The 21,952-nt window shown below is 36.9% G+C and overlaps 1 protein-coding gene across 2 annotated transcripts in view; it reads left to right on the forward strand.

The window, feature by feature from the left end:
• The first annotated feature begins 1,116 nt into the window (after nucleotides 1-1,116).
• Nucleotides 1,117-21,952, forward strand: part of LOC140156424 (uncharacterized) — a 36,743-nt gene continuing 15,907 nt past the window's right edge. The window contains exons 1-2 of one of the 2 annotated variants that reach the window (XM_072179372.1): nucleotides 1,117-1,301; nucleotides 21,482-21,654. In XM_072179372.1, the coding sequence (XP_072035473.1) occupies nucleotides 1,269-1,301; nucleotides 21,482-21,654 (206 nt within the window). In that variant the 5' untranslated portion in view covers nucleotides 1,117-1,268. Of the gene's footprint in view, nucleotides 1,302-20,760; nucleotides 20,855-21,481; nucleotides 21,655-21,952 lie in introns of those variants that run through there. The other variant, XM_072179371.1, reaches the window with a different exon arrangement.

The raw sequence follows: 21,952 nt of genomic DNA on the forward strand, positions 1-21,952 counted from the left end.
GCAAAATTTTTCGCGCGCTTCGCGCGCATTTGTAACATTAACTGATTTTGTCGCCAAAAGGTGCCCCCTTCAAATTTGTCTTGCCCCCCCCCCCTCTGAAAAAGTGATGGCTACGCCACTGGGCTACGCTCGCGCTACTGACCAATAGGGTGTATTTGTTTAGAAGTGTCCTTAAAAGCACCAAATTTGGTTAGATTTGAGGTGCTTTTTGTGAGAAATTGGCATGAGAAAGTCACCATCAGAAAATCTGCTTGGCACATCCTCGTACAAAAAAATTCGAAGAACCATAATGATAATCCTGATGATACAAATATTTAGATGCCGAGTTGAGATCGACCTTTTACCAATAAATACAATAATGTACTTCACCTTGTACAGCTCTGTAATAGTGTTATTTTCTTTGTACAAATCTCATCCTATTGTATATTCAATAAAACACTAATAATACAGCTTAAAAGGATTGGAGTATTGGTATGAGGAGCACTTAATGTTATCGTGAATTTGATAATAATAGCCTGGCTTCAACATAAAAAAAATCCACGTTTTGTGATATTTTCTAAAAATACCAAGAGCTATCTCAAAAACCACTAAAGCAATACTAGGCTTGTTTGTACTCATTTTAATGCATTTTTCATGCTGATTCCAAATATGGTCATGAAAATGTACAATTCTGAAATTTTTGAATTTTTAAAGAAAATTTGGACCTATGTCGTCTGCATCGATATTAGTGTGGAAAGGGTTAGAATCTCTGGCTTTGGTATAAAAATATGGAATTTTACGTCACGGGTAAATCCATTTAACAACACCAGATTTCTATGTGTCTGTTGTTTTCGTGTTTTCTGTTCAAATAATTTTACCAATTCTAATTTAGAATAGCTGCTGATGAGCCAATATAATGCACTCATTGGTGTGAAAGCCGTGACACGCTTGCATGCGCGATTTGGTAGAAAAAACCCCAGAGACGTAATTTCTATCTATTGCTATCGTTACCATAGTTACCGGTGTAAAAAGTATCCATCATTTTGGTTCGACTACACCCAAATTGCTTGCATGCATTGTGTGTTTGTTGGAAGAAAAACGCAATCCATTAGTTCCTAACGCTGCGTTTACCAATCATTGTTGCGGGCAAGTTGTCGTTGTAAAGTTATAATCCATAGCGAGATCCAGAGACGCGAGGCTCGAGAGCTTTTACTTGCTTTTTATATTGCAGTGTTTGATGGTTTCGTGTTTATTCCTTTCGCGATTTTCGAATAAATTTGGAATAAGTGATGTCTGGAGGACAGGGTTTAAACAATGAGAAGGTAAGATAATAGCGGGGGCGGGGAGGGAGGGGTGCGGGAGGGCGCGGCGGGAGGGGAACCAAAGTGCAGTCTGGGCATTAGCCCATTATATGGCATTTCTTTTGCCTAAAATGGTGCTTTGTGCGATGATTTTTTGATGTTCTGGTTGGCGATATCCGGGGGTGGTGGGAGGACCCAAATTGGGTGGGTGGTGGAGGAAATGTCCCATGCCCCCATAGCGCTGCAACTGTACATTAGAATACAGAAAGGGTATCCCAATAGTATACGTGGAACTAGGGACCTTGCTCTGATTGCTGCTAACATATCTCACTTCAATACTGGAAATAATTTGAGATTTTAAAAGTTCTACTCTGTGTGCTAGCTTCAACATAAGTCCAAGTTTTGAGAGATTTTCTCAAAATATCACGAGAACCACTGAACCAAAATTATAAAGGGCTTGTTTGTACTTATTTTAATGCATTTTTCATTCTGATTCCAAATATGGTCATTGAAGAGTACAATTCTGAAATATTTGAACTTTTAAAGCAAATTTGGAACATGTCGTCTGCAGTCGACACCCGCGTGAAGAGGGCTTATTAAATCAACTAGTTCCAACAATTTCATAAATCTGAGCAGTGGCGGCACCAGGGGTTATATAGCTCTGTCCCCCGTTACTCCAATCAGAACAACAAAAGTCGCAAAAATCCCAAATCGTGAACTAACAATGCCAAATAATTCATGCAAAATTTCAGACTGTTGCTCCCAGATTTCTCTTTGTCGCAACTGAATTTGATTCTTACCATTATGAAGATGTTTTTTCACGTAATACCCAAAATGAATCACTCAACTAACTCTGTAGAGTTCTGGTTCAGCCAAATATTATGAGTGTCAATAAATTTCATTGGTTTTATCTTCAAGCTTTTGCACGTATTAATATCAAGGATTCAATTACACGCTATCTAATAAATCCATGGTAAATTTCCAGAATATAGTCCGTATAAAAACGATAACCGTAAAACCCTAAACCTAACCTTAGCCCTAACCTGATTTTGTGGGCGGATTGGTTTCTGATATTACGCCAAATCCTTCTAAATGAGACCAATGAATCTTGGTCCCTTTTGAAAAAGAAGTGACATTTTCGAGAAGTTCTCGAACATGTCACTTCTTAAAAGATCTTCTTATAATGATGTGTAACCGCCCCATTGACAGCTTCTTGACGGTTCGTATGGAAAAAATAATAAAACAATTGTTATACGCATCTTGTAAGGCGAATCTGGCAGGTAATTACAATATTGCAATCCATTATGAGATGAGGGGCGGAGGCTTAGGCCTAATGCTCTGCATGCTAGCCACAGGCTTCAACATAAAACGTCCAAGTTTTCAGGTATTTTCTCAAAATATCAAAAGCTATCTTAAGAACCACTGAACCAACAGTAGGCTTGTTTGTACTCATTTTAATGCATTTTTCATGCTGATTCCAAATATGGTCACGAAAATTCACATTTCTGAAATTTTTGACTTTTTAAAAAAAAATTTAAACTTGTCGTCTGCAGTCGACACCCGCGTGAAGAGAGTTAACTTAGTCCTCAAAACTGACAAGGAAAGTTAAGTCACCTATTTTATAAAACAATATTTCGTGATTTAATAAAATAATTCTCCTTAATATCGTAATGACGCATATGTTACAAATAAATAGCTCCATACAACTGGTTGAAGGCGAGCCCAAATGTTTGTCAGGGGCGGTCGCTCCCCTTCAGCCAGGTAGGCCTACTATACGCTACTGGCTGCAGATAACACGGCCCCACTGCGTTAAGGCAATATTACCGCACGACATGATAATTAGATGAAACGTATTTTTTTTTTTTTTTTTTTATTCAAGAATATCTAGGCATGGCGAGTTGGCGCAGCGGTAGTTCCCTCGCCTTGCACCACGGAGGTCCCGGGTTCAAGCCCCGGCGCAGCCCAAGGAATCATGTGCACTTGGTTTATCCCGATTCCATGCTCGCTCTCGCAGGTTTTCTCCGGGATCTCCGGTTTCCTCCTGTATCGCAAAAATCGGTGATTAGTTGTTTGGTAATCAAAAACTTCCTTCACCCAATGGAATTTGGGGAGCTGCACAGAAAATTGGTGGATGTTACAATCTAAATGCGGATAGGTGTGCGCCGTTCGGCAGCAACCTAGTTGATGCGATCTGATTGTGATGATTCACCATTGCAGCGAAATTACAGCGCTTTGAGTCCTCTAAGATCTGGAGAAAGACGCTTTATAAATCCAAAATTTATATTATATTAACAGCTGAAATCAGCAAGATATAGCCGACAATTGAGCTACACTGATATTGACCGTCATTTGTACGGTAGGATGCCCGGCAACTAAAGTTGCCAGAATTCTACCATAAAAGCGATCATTTTACAAGTATTTCACTGTATATATAATTGGCATACAATACGGTTTATTTTCAGACAATCCGAACGTAACATGCCTCCCCTCTTCACCAGGCTATTTACTGGCTACCTGTTGCCTAAAGTATCCAATTCAACAGTCCGAGACTCTCCTTCAAACACTTTTGTTCTGAAACAAGAATCCAAGAAATTTGCTGGTGACCTGGTCTTTTCTATTGATGCCCCCGCCTTTGGAATGAACTACCTACTAATATTAGTAAACCAGAACAATATCACTATATCTTCACTGAAAGTTTCAGATGCTTTCGTAATACATTCTTTTTTGGGCCCTGAGCCAGGCTAAAATTCGGATGCCCCAAAACTCACCGCGAGGAAGATTTGTGCGCTCAAAGGGGCTAAGTTTTGATTTACAAATACTATAAGATTGACGGTGGCGACGGAAGTATTATAATTTAGAAGGAGACGAGCATAATTGTTCTGATATTACTATTACATTTGCGCGCGAAGCGCGCGAAAAAAATTCAATTTCAAACTATTTTAGGCCAAAATAAAGGTGAATTTTGGTATGTTAAAGGCCATGCAGTGCGCGCGAATTTTTTCAATTTTACCATTTGATCTAAAACACGAGTGTTTTCGGGTTAAAACGGAACATGCACTGGGCAATTTTGGAGGTCCCTAATTATTTGGGGCCCTGAGCCCGTGCCCATCTAGGCCAATGGTAAATCCGGCCCTGAATACATCTCACCTCTTCTCCAGATTGTAGTTTGCCTTCTTTCTGCACTGCTCTCCCTTTCTCCTTCTGTGAAGTCTTTTCGTCTACTTTGTAAAGTGGTTTATAAACTCATTGTTTATGTTTATGTTAAAAAAAGTTTACTTTTGGTTGATGATTCCCCAATATTTCCCCAATAAATTGTTTTCCAATAAATTACACATATAGTTTGTACTTTACCAAAAACAATGGTCCGGTATGTACATAATATGTGACCGTCCACGGCGAATGAGCCGTAAATTCCTCCCCAGGTCAATTTTGTTTTATTTCGTGTTTAAAAATAAACATCATAAACTTAAAAATGGTATATCATTTGACTTCAAACGATATCCAGAAGCGGGTTATGGTTTGATAAACTTTGCTCCTTCAACAAAATTATAGCTTTTTACGTTTTTACATATGTCTCTTTTTCCATATTGTTGGCAATAAATATCAAACAGTCATAATTGGCGGTCATTTCAAATCATCCCCAAATCAACGAGGTTTAAGAAAGTTGTTAATTGTTGGTTATGCATACCTGTACAAAATACAATGCCTGGTAACCCACCACTTGAACAGGATTTAGCAAAAGCAAACAAAGACCAGAGCTATTAAAAGTTCTATAGCCATCTAAGGTATAAGCTTATTATCCACTTCAACAATAGGATTATTGATTAGTTTTTGACTTCAAAATGAGACGGATGTCAGGACAGCTTAAGTTACCGATGAATATGACCTTCGTACACATTTTACACCGTAACTCAGAATACAATTTAGGGAATTTACGGCTCATTTGTGCTGCCGGGTCACATATGTTAACAAAAATAAAATGTCACGATTCTAAGGCAAGTTGGTGACAAGGGCCATTTGTTTGTTCAGTTTTAGCCATATATAAACAAAAAACTACAATGCAATTATTAACACTAAACACGGTTGTTTGATGTGATCATTTATTAGATTTTTCTAACAAAACATATAATGTTTAATTCTAGATCTGGACTACCGACAACTATCACACTAATATTTACATATATTTCCAGCTCTTTTTAATATATAGATTTTCTTTTCTTTTTTCTAACTTATACATTATTTTCTGCTTTTTTGTGATATTTCTTATTCTATAAACTGTATATTTGTGTGGAAATTGAGGGCGCTATTTGCATATATTTTAAATTTAATTCAGCCAAATGATATAAGTTTTTCGTAACAATTCATGATCAAAAGTTTTTTGAAAATTTTGTTATTTGTTACTCTTTTGGTGATATTTTAATGACATTATACCAAGATTTTAATGACATTATACTAAGATTTAAGATTAAAAAAAACGCCATCAGTGTTCACCTTTTCTTAAAAATGACGTAGTTTTACATGCTATCAAACAACCATGTAAACACTGGTAAAAGTCAGAAAAGGAAAAAGACAAAGAAGAAAGAAAGAAAGAAAGAAAGAAAGAAAGAAAGAAAGGGAGGAAGAAAGAAAAAGAAAAACCTGGAGTTTGAATTAGACAGTTAACATAACGTTGTAGCAGTTAATGTTTGGTTTGATGTGTTTTGGGTATATATTACCATGATGGTCTGTCGGAGCGCGGAAATGTCATACATTGTCAGATTGTCGCGAAGCTTGCTGGATGTGATCACAATAATTATTATTGAGGTCATATGTGGTCAACTGAGCATATAGTGTGGATGTGATCATAATTAAGCGCCAATGTTCAAGGTCATTTCAAGGTCATCTGAGGTCAATTGTTGGATCGTTGGATTGTAATGAAACTTGGTGGTAGTAATAATCCTTGAGCAGCAAAAATGTTCAAGGTCATTTCAAGGTCATCTGAATATCAATTGAATGTTGATTGTCATGAAACTGGGTGGAATTGTTACAATTTAATGTATTTAGCACACATTTTAAAATTAAAAATCCGTTTAATTATTTTACTCACAAAATGAATTACCGGCATTCCAGGTACTTCATCCGTGGCGCGTTCTTGTTTTAAAGATATCTCTGTACATTTTGATTGGTAGTCGGTTTTTATGTCAAATATGTGACCTGCTGCCATGAAATGAGCGTAAAGTCGCAATTTGAAAATGTCGAGACATTCCAACTGTTCAGTTGCTGCTCTTTGTTTGAAGCCACCTATATAGAGGCCTTGCATGTGACGTATCATCCCGTAAATATGGCGGACTACTCAAATGCATTCAACAAAAGCATGATTGCAATCTACCGTGACAGTTCGTCTCACACACATAACCCTGCACTACGATCAAATAGGTTGATGACAACATTTGATTGAATGGACTGCACTCCGCCATAACTACGGTGAAGGACACCGGTTCAAATCCTTTGTCTGGAGCCAATCGATAATTTCATGCAAGGCCTCTATTGAGAGTGGTATGTCCTTTGTGAATGGGGATTATGGTGTACTCTGTATGCAATTATGTCCTCACAAAGGACATACCACTATCAATACAGGTGTCTTCAAACAAAGAACATCAACTCAACCGTTAGAACGGCTCGAAACTCCCAACTTCCGACTTTATGCTCATTTCATGACAGCAGATCACTGGTTTCAGAATATACCAAAAGGTGGTGAAATATATAAATAACATAATATTATTGAAAAATTATTACCTATTAGCTGGTATTTTATTTATATCTGTAGTGTCTACCTAGACGTGTCATTACTATTTCGGATATTTTTTTACACGTATGGCGGAGTGTTTAAGTAGTCATGGACGTTTAACATGTTTAACTCAAAAATTAATTTTCATTAGTATAGACGAATCCAAGTAGCCAAGTCATGGTCAGGATTTGGTCGGACATCTTTGGGTAGCCGCTAGCACCAACCTTTGAGCGTCCAATTGTGCAAATAAAAGCCGCCTAACACCTAGAGAAGATGCAAGGACGAGAAGGGTTAATAGAATAATAGCTAATAATATATATAATGGAGATAATTCCGCAGGTAATCCCGTCGCATCTATTCATACATTATAGTCCCTTTGTTCGCAAGTACATCACGTGTAGTTAATCCGATTATTATGTCACTTCAACAGCGAATAGACCATGCTGTGTGTTGTCGAAGGGAACTGTATTGTGTTATTCTTTTGTCTGCCTGTGTTTTCACGGAAGGTGTAAAACGGGTGATGGAATGCAGTTTAAAATTTCCGCCAAGGCCGAACCATTTCACATTTTGAGTGCATTGTAGCCGACGGCTACCCAACTAAAGGCTGCTAGTCAGGTGTAGGAATGCGTGTATTTGGATTCGTCTATAGGCAGTTAGGAGATTAATGAAAAGTTACACCTTGACGATTTGAATGGGTACAGAATGCAAAACACCAACTTTAAAAAAAATGCTTTTAAGCATTTTTTAATGCATTTAAATGCATTAAATGCATTAAAATGCATTGTGGTTCTTCAGATATGTGTCGCTTAATGAAGATATTTCGTTTCGACGCTGTTTATACCATAACTCAAAAACCACAAGATCTAGAAAATTGTAAGTGTGATATTTGAATTCTTTTTCAAGCCCGCTTCAAAATAAACCCAACCATTTTCGCCAGAGGTCAGTACTATTCACAGGTTTAACTGGCCTTAAAGGGCATATATATTGCTCGGACAACATGTCATGAAATGAAATGTGCCCACTTTGAGAGAATGGACTGTAAACACTCTCCTCTCAATGCAAAGAACGTATACTGTTGTTGTTATCAGAAAAAAACTCGATATACGAAGTAAAATCTATAAATCTATTGATATGTACCTAAAGTGTAGGCCTATATGTAGCTGGGAGGAAACGCCGGCGATCATTTGAAAATATTAATTTTTCGTGTTAAAGATATACATTTTTTCCCAAAAAGAAAAATTTAGGACTTTTTGGGAAAGACTTGATATCAAAGGACATTCCTCGTATTCAGAATGCGAATCGATATATCTGATGTGCACTCATGTCCCGCAAAAAATACTGCGCTAACGTTGATATCCGATCCCTTAACCTTTATCCAAATCCAAGAGAAGAACCAGCTCCATCAATTTATGTGGATCCAAATTATATTGTTGCCACCAGCGGGCTGCAACGTTCATTGTTCTATTGTGTCTTATTAGAGCGCTGACATATTGGAAAATGTTGCCAATCAATATTCATAAGAGTGTACATTCAACGTCCAGTTTTCGAAATTGGGTGACTTGTGCTTGGCAGGTGCGAAATACATCTGACTGGGCTCTTTAATTACGTAACGCACAACGACATCGAATGGCTGCTTAGTGCTGTTATGTGTTAAGTTTTACAATAATTATTATTACATTTATTTTCCTTTCTTTTCTTTCTCTGTACTTATTCTTTCCTAGGCCTGCACTAACTTTATCACTCCCTCGCTATCCTTCTCTCTCTTGCCTTCTTCCCCCCCCCTTCTTTTTGTCCTCTCTCACTCTCCCTGTCATTCCAATATAAATATGTCCTTATCTTTCTATTTATTTACTTCTCATTATTATTTCTTATTATTATTTCTTTCTCTTCCTTTGTCCTCTTTCTCCCTTCCTCCCCCTCATTCTCCATATACCTCCTCCCCTTTTCCTCCCTCATATCCCCTCTCAAGAGTTCTCACAGGGGAGAATCTGCCCCACCCCCCTTACACCGCCGCTATTTCTATGCCAATCTCCTTCTTAAAAGAATAAATGGAAATTTGTGAAAAAAACCTTTAGGGCGAATTTCTCGACGGGTGGCTTAGCAATTGGCTTGTCTAGCCTCAAGGCTTAAGAGGTCGTAAGACCAGGCTTAACTGAAAACGTATTTCCTGAAGCACGGCTACCATAGCCTCGAGGCTTCGTTAACCCGTGGGCCAGGCTTGTAGGATTAGCCCCAGGCTTCAGTAAAATTTGCATTTCTCGAAATCAGTCTTCTGTAGCCGTAGTCTACGCAAGCCTATTAGACCAGGCTTACATCGGCTTTTCTTGGCCCTGCCTCAGAGCAGGTCTTAGGTCGTAAGCCTTGGTCTGTTTCAATTTACAAATTATTTAAATTGTAACGCAAAGTTTATCTTTCATATTTTTGACGGTCTTTCAATTAACATGAGTAAGCAGTCGCGTAACTAGGGGGGAGGGGGGGAGCGGGGAGCTCTTGCCCCACCCACCCACCCATGAAAAAGGTAAATTAGGCCTACTTCTGAGAGTTATTAATTAACCTCATATTTGGTCATTTTAACCTTAAAAACTCAATTTTAAGGTTAAATAAATTGCATTATCCCACTTTTGTACCATTGGCCTATATGTCACCAGCTTTAATAGCTTAAATATGGCATTTGTACCATAATTTTTTTCAATCCCCCCATGTCAAAAAGAAATCTACGCCAATGTTCCGGGGACACATTCCAAGCAGATCCCATAACTCCTCAGACCCACTCCACCCCTTACAAACCCAAAACAGCATGAACGATGCCTGCCCCTCATTTATTATGTTTGCCCCGCATTCCCCACCCCACCCCAAATGAAAATGTCTAGTTACGCCACTGTGGGTAAGTAATTGTTCGATTTAGTTGAACATTTCAGCATTTTATTTTAGTGTTCATTTGAGTTAGTTGAATTTTTTAAGTAGCTGTTGCTATCATAAGACCTACTCATTTTGAATGATGATTTTTTTAACAACGAATATAATTTAAAAAAACATTCTTTCATGATCATCATGATCATCATAATAATCATCATCATCATCATCATCATCATCATCATCATCATCATCATCATCATCATCATCATCATCATCATGAAGCCATGATACCACCTGTCCCTATCCAAGCCTTAATAGTTTGATACTCGTACTTTTCATAAGCAGGCCTATTACAATATTATTTTGGAGTGCCTATATTATACCAGGTTGGACATCAATTTAATACAATAGAAGAAGGACAAAATTGGTAAAGATATAGTAAATATTTGACACGAAACAATAATGCATGCAGTATTAAAATTGAATTTACGGATAAGATGCATATAATATTGCTATATCTTCTACTTAAATAATTATAAATATTTTACCAACAGATAACTTCATGTGAGATCTGAGAAGACTACTGATATTAGCAGTAGATAGCACGTTGGTTGCTTTCCTTTTTAGGGGAATCACAGATTCTTTTCCATTAGGCTTACAGTTTTATACCCTTTTTGGGATGCAAAGAAAACATCACGAGTATAAAGCATAGACGTATCATTCATACAAGTTGGACTCATAAAAAGTCAAGTGGAAATAAAATACTACATAAAAGACACAAAAACAGACACAATATTCTTGCATCAAGTTGTGTACGGTATAAGCCCAAGCACAAGACCGCGGGTCCAGGCTAGTCTTTGCGCCGGGAACATTGCGATAATGAGACGGCAACCTTGTTAGTACGGTAAACCGTGAGGACCACAGCTTATGTACATCTACCTCCAACAGCCTATACAATTAAGTCGCTGGTTGAAAGGGACGAGGTTGTCAAGCGTTAAGCCTGCAAGGCTACTAAGACTAGGTTGAATTTGCGTTGAAGAAATCCGGCTAGAGTTAAGACTCGGGCTTCGAGAGCGGGCTAGGCTTAGTAGCCTCAAGGCCACCTTAAGACTACGGCTTAATAAGACTCCTGTCGGGAAACTCGCCCTTATAGGCCTATACGCAGCGATTACCATTATAGAATACTATAGAAATGTGGACCTGGCAGCTAATACATTCTGATGTGTAGTCGATCAGCAAGGGCATTCAATTTATTTAAATGAAGCGCCTAAAGTCAGGTGGGTGATAATAAAGATTATATCGACAACTAAAGCCTCCTTTATAGACCCGCACAAGCGCACATTTGGGATACGTGAGAACAATGGTACCACTTTACACATGACTGCCCTTACACATAACTGTATTGTGGTCACTTATTTATACTCGCCTGTTGGGTAAAGCGTTAAGCGCTCCACAGACTCCGAGTATTGTACGTACAATATTGTATGCAACATAGCTACGTTATTTAATCTATTGCCATTCTATTTCCAGTAATGTTTAAGTTCTAACGAATGTTTGATGACGAAAAATCGATAATATGTTTCATACAATATCTAGTAGAAATATATTATCGATTTTACGTCATCAAACATTCGTTAGAATTTAAACATTACTGGAAATAGAATGGCAATAGATTAAATAACGTACATATTGTACATACAATATTTCACGTACAATAAAAAGTCTGAATACTGCTTTAATATGATGCCGGATCAGTGACCAATTTAATGGCGGAACCCCTTTGTTCAAAACAATGGTACCACTTTATGAATAGCCTGTCGCAATCTCTAATCGGCATCAAAGGAACAAAGCATTACGTAATCTATTTCTATCTATCCTCCTTGGTTGCCACTGCCTACCTGGTAGAAAAGTGATTTCTTAACGTGTCAAGGGCTCGGTCACCCACATTTGACATTATTTTTTTCTGGGACATAAGAGCACATCATACTTACCAAATTGCATTCTGAATACGAAGAATGTCCTCCTGATATGAAATAATTTAATTTTGATGAAATTCACAAATTTTTGACATAGTTCTGGAAGTAAAATTTATAAATCTAATGATATGTACTTAAAGTGTATGTAGCTGGGATGAAAAGCCGCCCATCATATGAAAATTTTGACCTTCAGTATTAAAGATATACATGAAAAAAGTCTTTGAATTTTATGACTAAAGGATTAGTATTTAGCTAGCTATGTTTCATTTGAGGGAAAAACAAAACAAAACGAAAAACAAGCAAACAAACAAACAAATAAACAAACAACAAAACAGGGTAATATGGTAATAATATCGGCATCTTTTTTAAAAGATGCCGATATTATTACCATATTGGCTAACATCTCAAATTAAGGTTTGTCGACAAGTTCTATCTTTTGTGGCGGGACAGGTCATATATTATCTAAAAATGAACATCCTTATTATCAAGCTGAACTCAGTCTTGACAAATTAAACCCAAACATGCCAACAGGCAAAAGAGAGGTTTCCCCAGGCAAAATACGTTTTTTGGTTCTCAGTAGTCTACATTTGCGCGTCACATAGACGCAATATAGGTTTTCACTTTTAGTTTCACATTTAATTGATTACTTTGAAACCGAATCGTAATTTGTAAACTGACCTAAGGTGTTAGGTTGCAAAAATAATTATGAGCTAAGCTTACTCATATATACAAGGAAAGACGGATTAAATTAGATTCGGCGATAAATTAAATTCATTATCAAATTAACATAGTTCTCTCCTGGACATGCTACTTTTATTTTGTGCTATATAAAAATGGGAGAAAAAAGTGCTTGGATAGCGACGTTTGCGCAGTATTTTTTGTGGGACCTGAGAGCACATCAGACACACCAAATTGCATTCTTAATAAAAGGAATGCCCTTCTGATATCAAATGATTTAGATTTTTTTGAAATTGGCGATATAATACAAATTTTATGGCAAATTATCAGAAATTTATATTTTTTATATATTTTTAATAGTTTGGTGTGTCTGATGTGCTCTCAGGTCCAACAAAATATAATGTGCAAAGGTTGCTGACCAACCCCTTAACCAATATAGGAAATTAAAATGATACAAGGATGTATTGTTGTTGATAACATTAAAGCGAGAACGTTTTGGCGCAAACGTATACATTATATGTGACCGTCCACCACGAAACGGCCGTAAAGTCGGCCCGGCCAATTTGGTTTTATTTCATGTTTTGAATATATATATATATCATAAGCTTTATAATGATATATCATTTGACTCCAAACGATATCCAGAAGCGGGGTTATAGTTTGTTGAAATTATTTCGGTGCTACATATGTTTCTTTTTCCACTTTCCACACTGCTGATATATAAATATCAAACCGTCATAATTGGCGGTCATTTCAAATCATCCGCAAGTCAAGGAGGTCCAGGAATGTCCTCACAGTGTAAATACATACCTAAACAAAATACAATGCTTTGTACTCCACCACTTGAACAGGATTTAGCCAATGCAAACAAAGACTAGAGCTATTCAAAAATTCTATACATATGCTTATTATCCTCTTCAACAATATGATCATTGATTGGTTTAAAAGGTGTTTGACTGACACTAGTAAAATGAGATACACATAGCATCAACTTGAAGTGCCTATGAATAGAACCTTTATGCACATTTTGCACTGTAACTCAGAATACAATGTACTGACTTTACGGCAGGTTTGTGGTGGATGGTCACATATGTAAGAAATGCATTTAATAATTGCTAGAAATACTTATCTGGTTCGGAATCTAATAATATAAAGCTCTTCTTCGGCACATTTTAAAACACTGAGCATTAAAGTCACTAGCATTATCGGTGATTCTCATAAAAGCATAATTGAGAAAAATAAGTGTTTCTAAAATCGGAGAAATTTACGCCAACATTCCTTAAATAATGCTGCTTATTGGGAAACCTGAGACACATATTTCCGGAAACTTTCCGAAAAAATATGTCAAATAAATTTGGTTATTGTGTAAACTCTGTGGTGTTATAAAACCTTGATAACATTATTGGCACTTTAAATCTTGATCTGGTTTTGATGACAGGACATTTTATTTCCACCAAGTATTCGCCATTTTATTCATTATGTGGTGAAAATAAAACTGAAATGATTACATAATATTTTCATCGTTATTCCCTGCTAAAGTTTGCTGTTTTGTTTTAATGGTAGTCTGATCTCCTGATTTATGAGGTAAACTTTGGGGGAGCGATGATCAAATTTTGTGTAAACCGATAAACCTCAACACTACTCCACAAAGCTATAGTGAGTTCGTGTGCCTTCTGGTGGTGTGATCCCTTACTACAGTCCAACCTCGGTTATCCGGACACGTCGGGGACCCGGGACCAGTGAATGAGTGACTCCATTTGAAATATTTACCTCCTATGTGGGAGATTAAGGTTATGTCTTCCATAGGGGTATGGATTTCAACTGGAACAGCCTGTTAGATTCAACGATCGACGATAAATTAAATCCATTATATCATATAGTTACTTTCGTGGACCTGCTATTATCAGAATGGAGAAAAAAACCTTAATGGGAAATTGTATTGTTACAAATTCGTATGTTTGTTGAAAATACCTGATAAAGCAAAAAGCTCTAGCGCGTAATAATGTCAAGTTCATTATCTTATCGTATACACATATTGAATTAGATATTAGGAATTACGAAAAAATGCTTTTCTGGTTAGCAATTCAGGAATTAAAGTAGGCCTACTCGTTAAACACAATCATATTATAATACCATTAACTCTCTTCACGCGGGTGTCGACTGCAGACGACAAGTTTCAATTTTTTTTTTTAAATTCAAAAATTTCAGAAATGTAAATTTTCATGACCATATTTGGAATCAGCATGAAAAATGCATTAAAATGAGTACAAACAAGCCTAGTATTGGTTCAGTAGTTCTTAAGATAGCTTTTGATTTTTTGAGAAAATATTTCAACACTTGAACTTTATCCGTTGAAGCGCATGGCGAGCACGCAGAGCATTAAGGGCTCGGATAGCGGCGTTTTCACGTATTTTTTTGTGGGATATATCGAATATTTCATTCTGAATAAGCCTACGAGGAATGTCCTTCTGATATCAAATAATTTTGATTTTTGAAATTCGCGATATAATACGAATTTTATGGCAAATGGATATTTTTGACATTTAACAGCCCTCGAAGTAAACTTTATGGGCGAATTTCTCGATAGGAGTCTTAGTAAGCCTTTGGCTTAAGGTGGCCTTGAGGCTACTAAGCCTAGCCCGCTCTCGAATCCCGAGTCTTAACAGTAGCCGGATTTCTTGAACGCAAATTCAACCTGGTCTTAGTGGCCTTGCCGGCTTAACGCTTGACAACCTCGTCCCTTTTTACCAGTGACTTAATTGTATAGGCAGTTGGAGGTAGATGTGCATACGCTGTTGTCCTTCACGGTTTACCGTACTAACATGTTTAGCAGCGCAAAGACTAGCCTAGACCGGCGGTCTTGTGCTTGGGCTTACACCACTGTACACAACTTAATATGCAAGACTAGTATTTTTTCTGTTTTTGTGTCTTTTATGTATTATTTTATTTCCACTTTTCTTTATTATGAGTCCTGCTTGCATGAATGATACTTCTATACTTTTTACTCGACTCATTAATTTTTTATTTTTTATTTGCATTTCAAAAAGGGTCAAACTGCAAGCCTACAGAAAAGGAAACTTCGATTCCCCTAAAAGTAGGCCTAAAGCAAAAATTGTTTCACACTTCAAACAAATCATACGCATGTTTGTCAAAAGTAAATCATTATTTAAGGATAATTTTGGTGCAAAAACAAAAACATAACCAAGCATTTGACCACCATCGCGTGTGCTATCTACTGCTGATATTTTCATGTTCTATTTGCGAATTTAGCATGAGTGCATAGTTTATCATGATGATGATGATGATGATGATGATGATGATGATGATGATGATGATGATGATGATGATGATAAAAAAAGTTTTGTTTTTTTATCATTCAAACGTTTCAAGAACTGTTCCTTCGGGTATGTTAACGAAACGACTCCGTTCACAAATATAATCATTATTACCATGATTACTTTCAGCATGCCTCCGAAGTGAAGTCGAACTCAGGCAACAAATGTACATGTTTACAGAATAATAAAAAAAAGAAAAAAAAGAGGAAAGCATGGGAGCAAGTTCATGTGGAAGGTCAAGATTTTAGGACATGTCAAACATGGGGGGCACTTCTATTTGTTGACCGTTACAAGTTAGGTTCAAGCAGATCAGTAAGCCTTAAAACATTGCCTTTACTGAATCGGCAGCGTGATTTAAATTTGGTATACGAATACTTCAGAAAAGGATCCTTCCTCTCCTGAAGACGCTCACGATAGCAAGTTGACGTCGAAGATTGCGTCTTGCTTTAATTGCACCCCTTTGGCACCGTTGCTGCAAAAGAAAGCCCATATCAAAATGAGTAGGCCTTTATATATCACAGCAGGTTTAACTGATTCGAATGAACACTCAAATAAAATGGTGAAATGTTCAACTAACAGCAGGTTGAACTGACTCGAATGAACACTAAAATAAAATGTTTTAATAAATAAAAAGTGTTTTAATAAATAAAATAAATAAAAGGTGATATGTATCAAGAAAGGTGATATGTATTTTAATATGTATTGGTTATTTTTTTGATGTTTTAAGTTTGACCCCTGGGCCAAACTGAAAAACAGTGTTTACACTGAGAAATAAATAAATAAATAAATAAATAAATAAATAAATAAATAAATAAATAAATAAATAAATAAATAAATAAATAAATAAATAAATAAATAAATAAATAAATAAATAAATAAATAAATAAATAAATTAAAAAAAAAAAAAAAATAAAAAAAAATAAATAAAAAAATAAATAAATAAATAAATAAATAAATAAAAAATAAATAAAGAAAGAAAGAAATAAAGAAATAAAGAAAGAAAGAAAGAAAGAAAGAAAGAAAGAAAGAAAGAAAGAAAGAAAGGAAGGAAGGAAGGAAGGAAGGAAGGAAGGAAGGAAAGAAGGAAAGAAGGAAAGAAGGAAAGAAGGAAAGAAGGAAAGAAGGAAAGAAGGAAAGAAGGAGAGAAGGAGAGAAGGAGAGAAGGAGAGAAGGAGAGAAGGAGAGAAGGAGAGAAAGAGAGAAAGAGAGAAGGAGAGAAGGAGAGAAGGAGAGAAAGAGAGAAGAGAGAAGGAGAGAAGGAGAGAAGGAGAGAAGGAGAGAAAGAGAGAAGGAGAGAAGGAGAGAAAGAGAGAAAGAGAGAAAGAGAGAGAAAGAAAGAGGTGAAATGTTCAACTAAATCGAACAATGATTATTACTTAGGGGTAGGGGCCTACTCTATGTTGATTGAAAGACAGCATCTGTTTTGGTTCAAACTATGAAAGAAAAACCATGAAAACTTTGCATTACAATTTAAGCAATTTGTCAATTGAAATAGACCAAGGCTTACGACCTAAGACCTGCTCTGAGGCAGGGCCAAGAAAAGCCGCTGTAAGCCTGGCCTAACAGGCTTGCGTGAGACTACGGCTACAGAAGACTGATTTCGAGAAATGCAAATTTTACCGAAGCCTGGGGCTAATCCTACAAGCCTGGCCCACAGGCTAACGAAGCCTCGAGGCTATGGTAGCCGTGTTTCGGGGAACGTGTTTTCAGTTAAGCCTGGTCTTACGACCTCTTAAGCCTTCAGGCTAGACTAGCCAACTGCTAAGCCACCCGTCGAGAAATTCGCCCTATATATCTAATAATATGTACTTCAAGTGTATGTAGCTGCATGGAGGAAAAGCCGACGATCATTTAAAAATATTGACCTTTCGTATTGAATAGGCTATATCCAATGTCGTATAACAACACAGTTGTGTTTTAAAAGAAAAATAACCCCAACCATTTTGGCATGTAAAACAATAATAATTCGGGCATTTTTCTTTAAACACAACTGTCATGTTAATATTAAACGACATTGCTTATCAAAATGCGCGTAAATGCACCATTATTCTTTCTGTTTGTGAATACGATTAAAGCCTGGGGTATGGGCAAACTCAGGGGCGTAGCCAGCTTTCTTGGTCGGGGGGGGGGGGTCAAAATAAAATTTTGGGGGCACAGACGAAAAAAATTGCAGTTGCATCATACAATACATAGAGACTGTATGTCTTCGAGCTTCCCGAAAAGGGCCTTATTGGGATGATGTGCGCGCGTAGCGCAAAAAAATGGTATTTTACACTATTTTCGCCCATTATCCGGCTAAAAAAGAGCTTTACCGTTACAATGTGCGCGAGTAGCGCGGAAAATTTTTGTATTTTACACTATTTTGGCCCTGAATTTTGCTAGAAAAGGGGCTCCTTGTAACCCTTTTTTTTTCCTTTGCCCTCCTGATTTTCTCTTTCATTTTTTTTTCAGAGGGGCACTTTTTCTTTCATTTTTTTTTAGCCAGCGTAGCCCCGCTGGCTACGCTACTGGGCAAACTTAAAGTACAGGTAACTGGAGAGGGGCAGCGACGAGTTACTCCAAATCACAGCGGCATTATGCGTGATGTAGTAGCCTCTTAGGTCCGTATGCACAAATGAGTTAGACCAGGCCTAAAGTTAGACCTGGTCTAAGTGGAATTTAGTCCCAGGACATTTTCCTTTACATTTGCTCCAAGTTATTTTGTATTATTTTTGAACTTTGAATTTAAATCTTTAGAATCTGCTAACTACTTTAGGAAGGAAATAAGAGTAAAGGATCATTCCTGATTGAACTAAATTCCACTTATTAGACCAGGTTTAACTTTAGACCCGGTCTAACTCTTTTGTGCACACGGACCTTAAGGTTTTATTTCCACCTTCATATTTACAGCAAGAAAATCAACAGCGATAAGTATGACTAAGGCTACAATACCCTGCAGTAATTTCCACAGTAAACATTTGAAAACACAGGACCATTTTCAGGGCCGGATTTACCATTGGGCCAGATGGGCCCGGGCCCAAATTGCCTTTTTCCCAGAAAAACACCATGTTTTGGGCCAAAATAGGGTAAAATTGCACAATTTTGCGCGCACTGGCCCGTTATATAGCAATATTCACCTTCATTTTGGGCTAAAATAGTTTGAAATTGAACATTTTTCGCGCGCTACTATATCATAACAAAATCATGCTCGTCTCCCTCTAAATTGTAATGCTCCCGCCGCCACTCTCGATCTTATTCCTGAACCAAAACTTGGTCACTTTAGTGCACATGCCTTCCTCCGTGCATTCAGGGTCCCCAAATTTTGGCCTGGCCCAGGGCCCCCAAAAAGGTAAATCCGGCCCTGACCATTTTATTTGTCTTCCCTTTAATAGTGTAGAGGAACAAATAATTATACCTGTTAAACCTGTAAAATCAAGCTGTTTGAGACAACAAAATGTAAAGCGCTTTGAGGCTGTTTACGGCATAAAGCGCTATATAAATATCTACATTTATTTATTTATTTATTTGTTACTATCTTAGTGTACGGGTGCGAGTCATGGGTAATCACCAAGGACATGGAAAACAAGATCAATGCCTTTGCAACATCTTGCTACAGAGTCATGTTAAACATCAAGCGTGTGGACCGGATTCCAAATGAAACCATATACAATCTGACCAACACCATTCCACTGGTTGCCAGAGTCAAGATTCATCAACTCAAATTTCTCGCCCATTTATAGCCTACTTTTGATGGGTTGTCAGCTTGCAATAAACCAATCAGAGGGCAGGATTTGGCACCGTATCCATTTGCTCTCCTTTAAACTGACCTTACATAATCATGATAATACGATCACTGTTTTAAGCCTTGGAGGCAGGCAGATAGGCCTAAGGTGTTCCAAGAAACTAGGTGCTTAGCACGTGCAGGTTGTGTACGTGATGCGTCTCGTGGTTCGGGACATACAGCGGTTATAGTGTCAGAGCTGTTTGAAAAGAAATGAGGTTCATTCGAGCAGTACCTCTTTTCTTATCATAAATAACGTACCGCTTGTCTTGAGTCACTGGAATTCCAGTGTAGTAACTGGATTCCTTGCCCTATAATATACATAACTTTTGTTACCAGTGTGTTATTATTTTTTGAGAAAAATGCAAAAATTGTCACAAATTTATCAAGGGGTGTAGTACCACCTTAATACCCAATGAATTGCGGCACAACACGTATTGGAGTAATGAAGGAAGGAAGGGAGGAAGAAAGGAAGAAAAGAAGAAAGGAAGAAAGAAAGAAAGAAAGAAAGAAAGAAAGGAAGAAAGGAAGAAAGGAAGAAAGGAAGAAAGAAAGAAAGAAAGAAAGAAAGAAAGAAAGAAAGAAAGAAAGAAAGAAAGAAAGAAAGAAAAAGAAAGAAAGAAAGAAAGAAAGAAAGAAAGAAAGAAAGAAAGAAAGAAAGAAAGAAAAGAAGGAAGAAAGAAAGAAAGGAAGAAAGGAAGAAAGGAAGAAAGGAAGAAAGGAAGAAAGGAAGAAAGGAAGAAAGGAAGGAAGGAAGAAACTGAGGTGGTACAAGAGTCGCAGGTGCTACAAGGAACAACGTATTCATGCAGCTCATTTGATAAGTTTGGCCACGGTGAGGATTCTTGGACAAAGTGAGAGAGGGTAAAAAAACAAGAGGACAAAAATTACGCCATTTGATTGATTACACACAATTTGATTTTAATTACCTAATGTACGATGATGATTTATTTGCTTCATTGCATTTAATGTCCATCAACCTCCTCAGCCAGCATGACTAGTGACGTCAGGAATGACGTCAGAGCTGATGAAACCTATATGGTATGATTAAAAGTACTTGCAATTTGTAACAATGTTTAAAAAGCAATTGTCTGATGAACAACACTATATTAACTTTGTCTCCATCAAAATAGTGATTCTGGTATCAGTGGATATATATAATGAGCGGCAGGATGATTTTATTGGATTTTGTTAACAACATGGTAAGAATGGTGGTAGGGCTGAAGAGGATTAAGCTAAAAATATTTAGAAGCTGTATTTCAATTGGTCACTCAGAGCAATATATAGCGTAATTGACCAATTAGAAACACTGTTAGAAATTTCTGAGAGTTATCTATTTCTTTGTTTTAGGCTAAAAAAAATAATGTTATATTTCAAAGCTCATTGGAATTTCAAAAGCGAATACGAAATGCGCTTTTTTATTTTATTTTTTAAAAAGATTTTTGTAAACCTTAATTTTTAATTAAGATGTCATTTGCGAGCGTTCAAAAGTACACAGATATAACTGTGGTTCATTTACACAACTGAAGTACAAAATATCAATTGCTTTATACCTAAACAATGCGCGTATTGAATAATAGAAGTAAATTTTTTCCAAAATATTTCTCAGAATTTTATGATTTTACGTTTTTACGGCAAAAAACAAAAACAAACAAAAAAGGATATAAAAACTGAATGTGCTTCAACTGAAATATGGACGCGTTAAGAAAAACGAACGCGCGTTGGACTTTGAGGCATTGATTACCATTTTGCAACCAGGTCAGTGATTTATAAACAATTGATTGAATTTTGAAAATAATTTTGTAATATTTTTTTTAAATATTTTATAGGATTCGTCAGGGGGTATTGGCACCATTTCGTCAGGACAAGTATTACCTGGCAATACAGAGGGAGTAGTGATAACAGATCAATCAGCCATACAGGTAGTTAAAACAGAAAACACAGAGAATGGTCAGCAGGGGGAGGAAGCTACTCAAGCAGAAGAGCCCGAAGAAGAAAAACCGTAAGTTTTAAGTTATTTATACCAACGTTATTGAACGCCATCGATCAAGTCATTATTGGCAATCTCGTGACTTGGGTGTGTTTAGTGGTTGAAACTTAATGTTGAAAAAAATACATTAAAGCCATATTGTAACATTTCCATAAAAAGATGGGTATGCTATTTCTTTTCCATAAAATGTTAGCTTTTACTGTCAGATATATCCCCTTTCAATTTTGAGCCGAACAACTGAGGTAAAGCAAAGAAAATAGGATATTTACTACCAGCGCCGATGTCGTCAGTGTGCCGCACTCTGTCGGTC

This window comes from Amphiura filiformis, chromosome 7 (genome assembly GCF_039555335.1).
Source record: "Amphiura filiformis chromosome 7, Afil_fr2py, whole genome shotgun sequence".
NCBI classification, from domain to species: Eukaryota; Metazoa; Echinodermata; class Ophiuroidea; order Amphilepidida; family Amphiuridae; genus Amphiura; species Amphiura filiformis.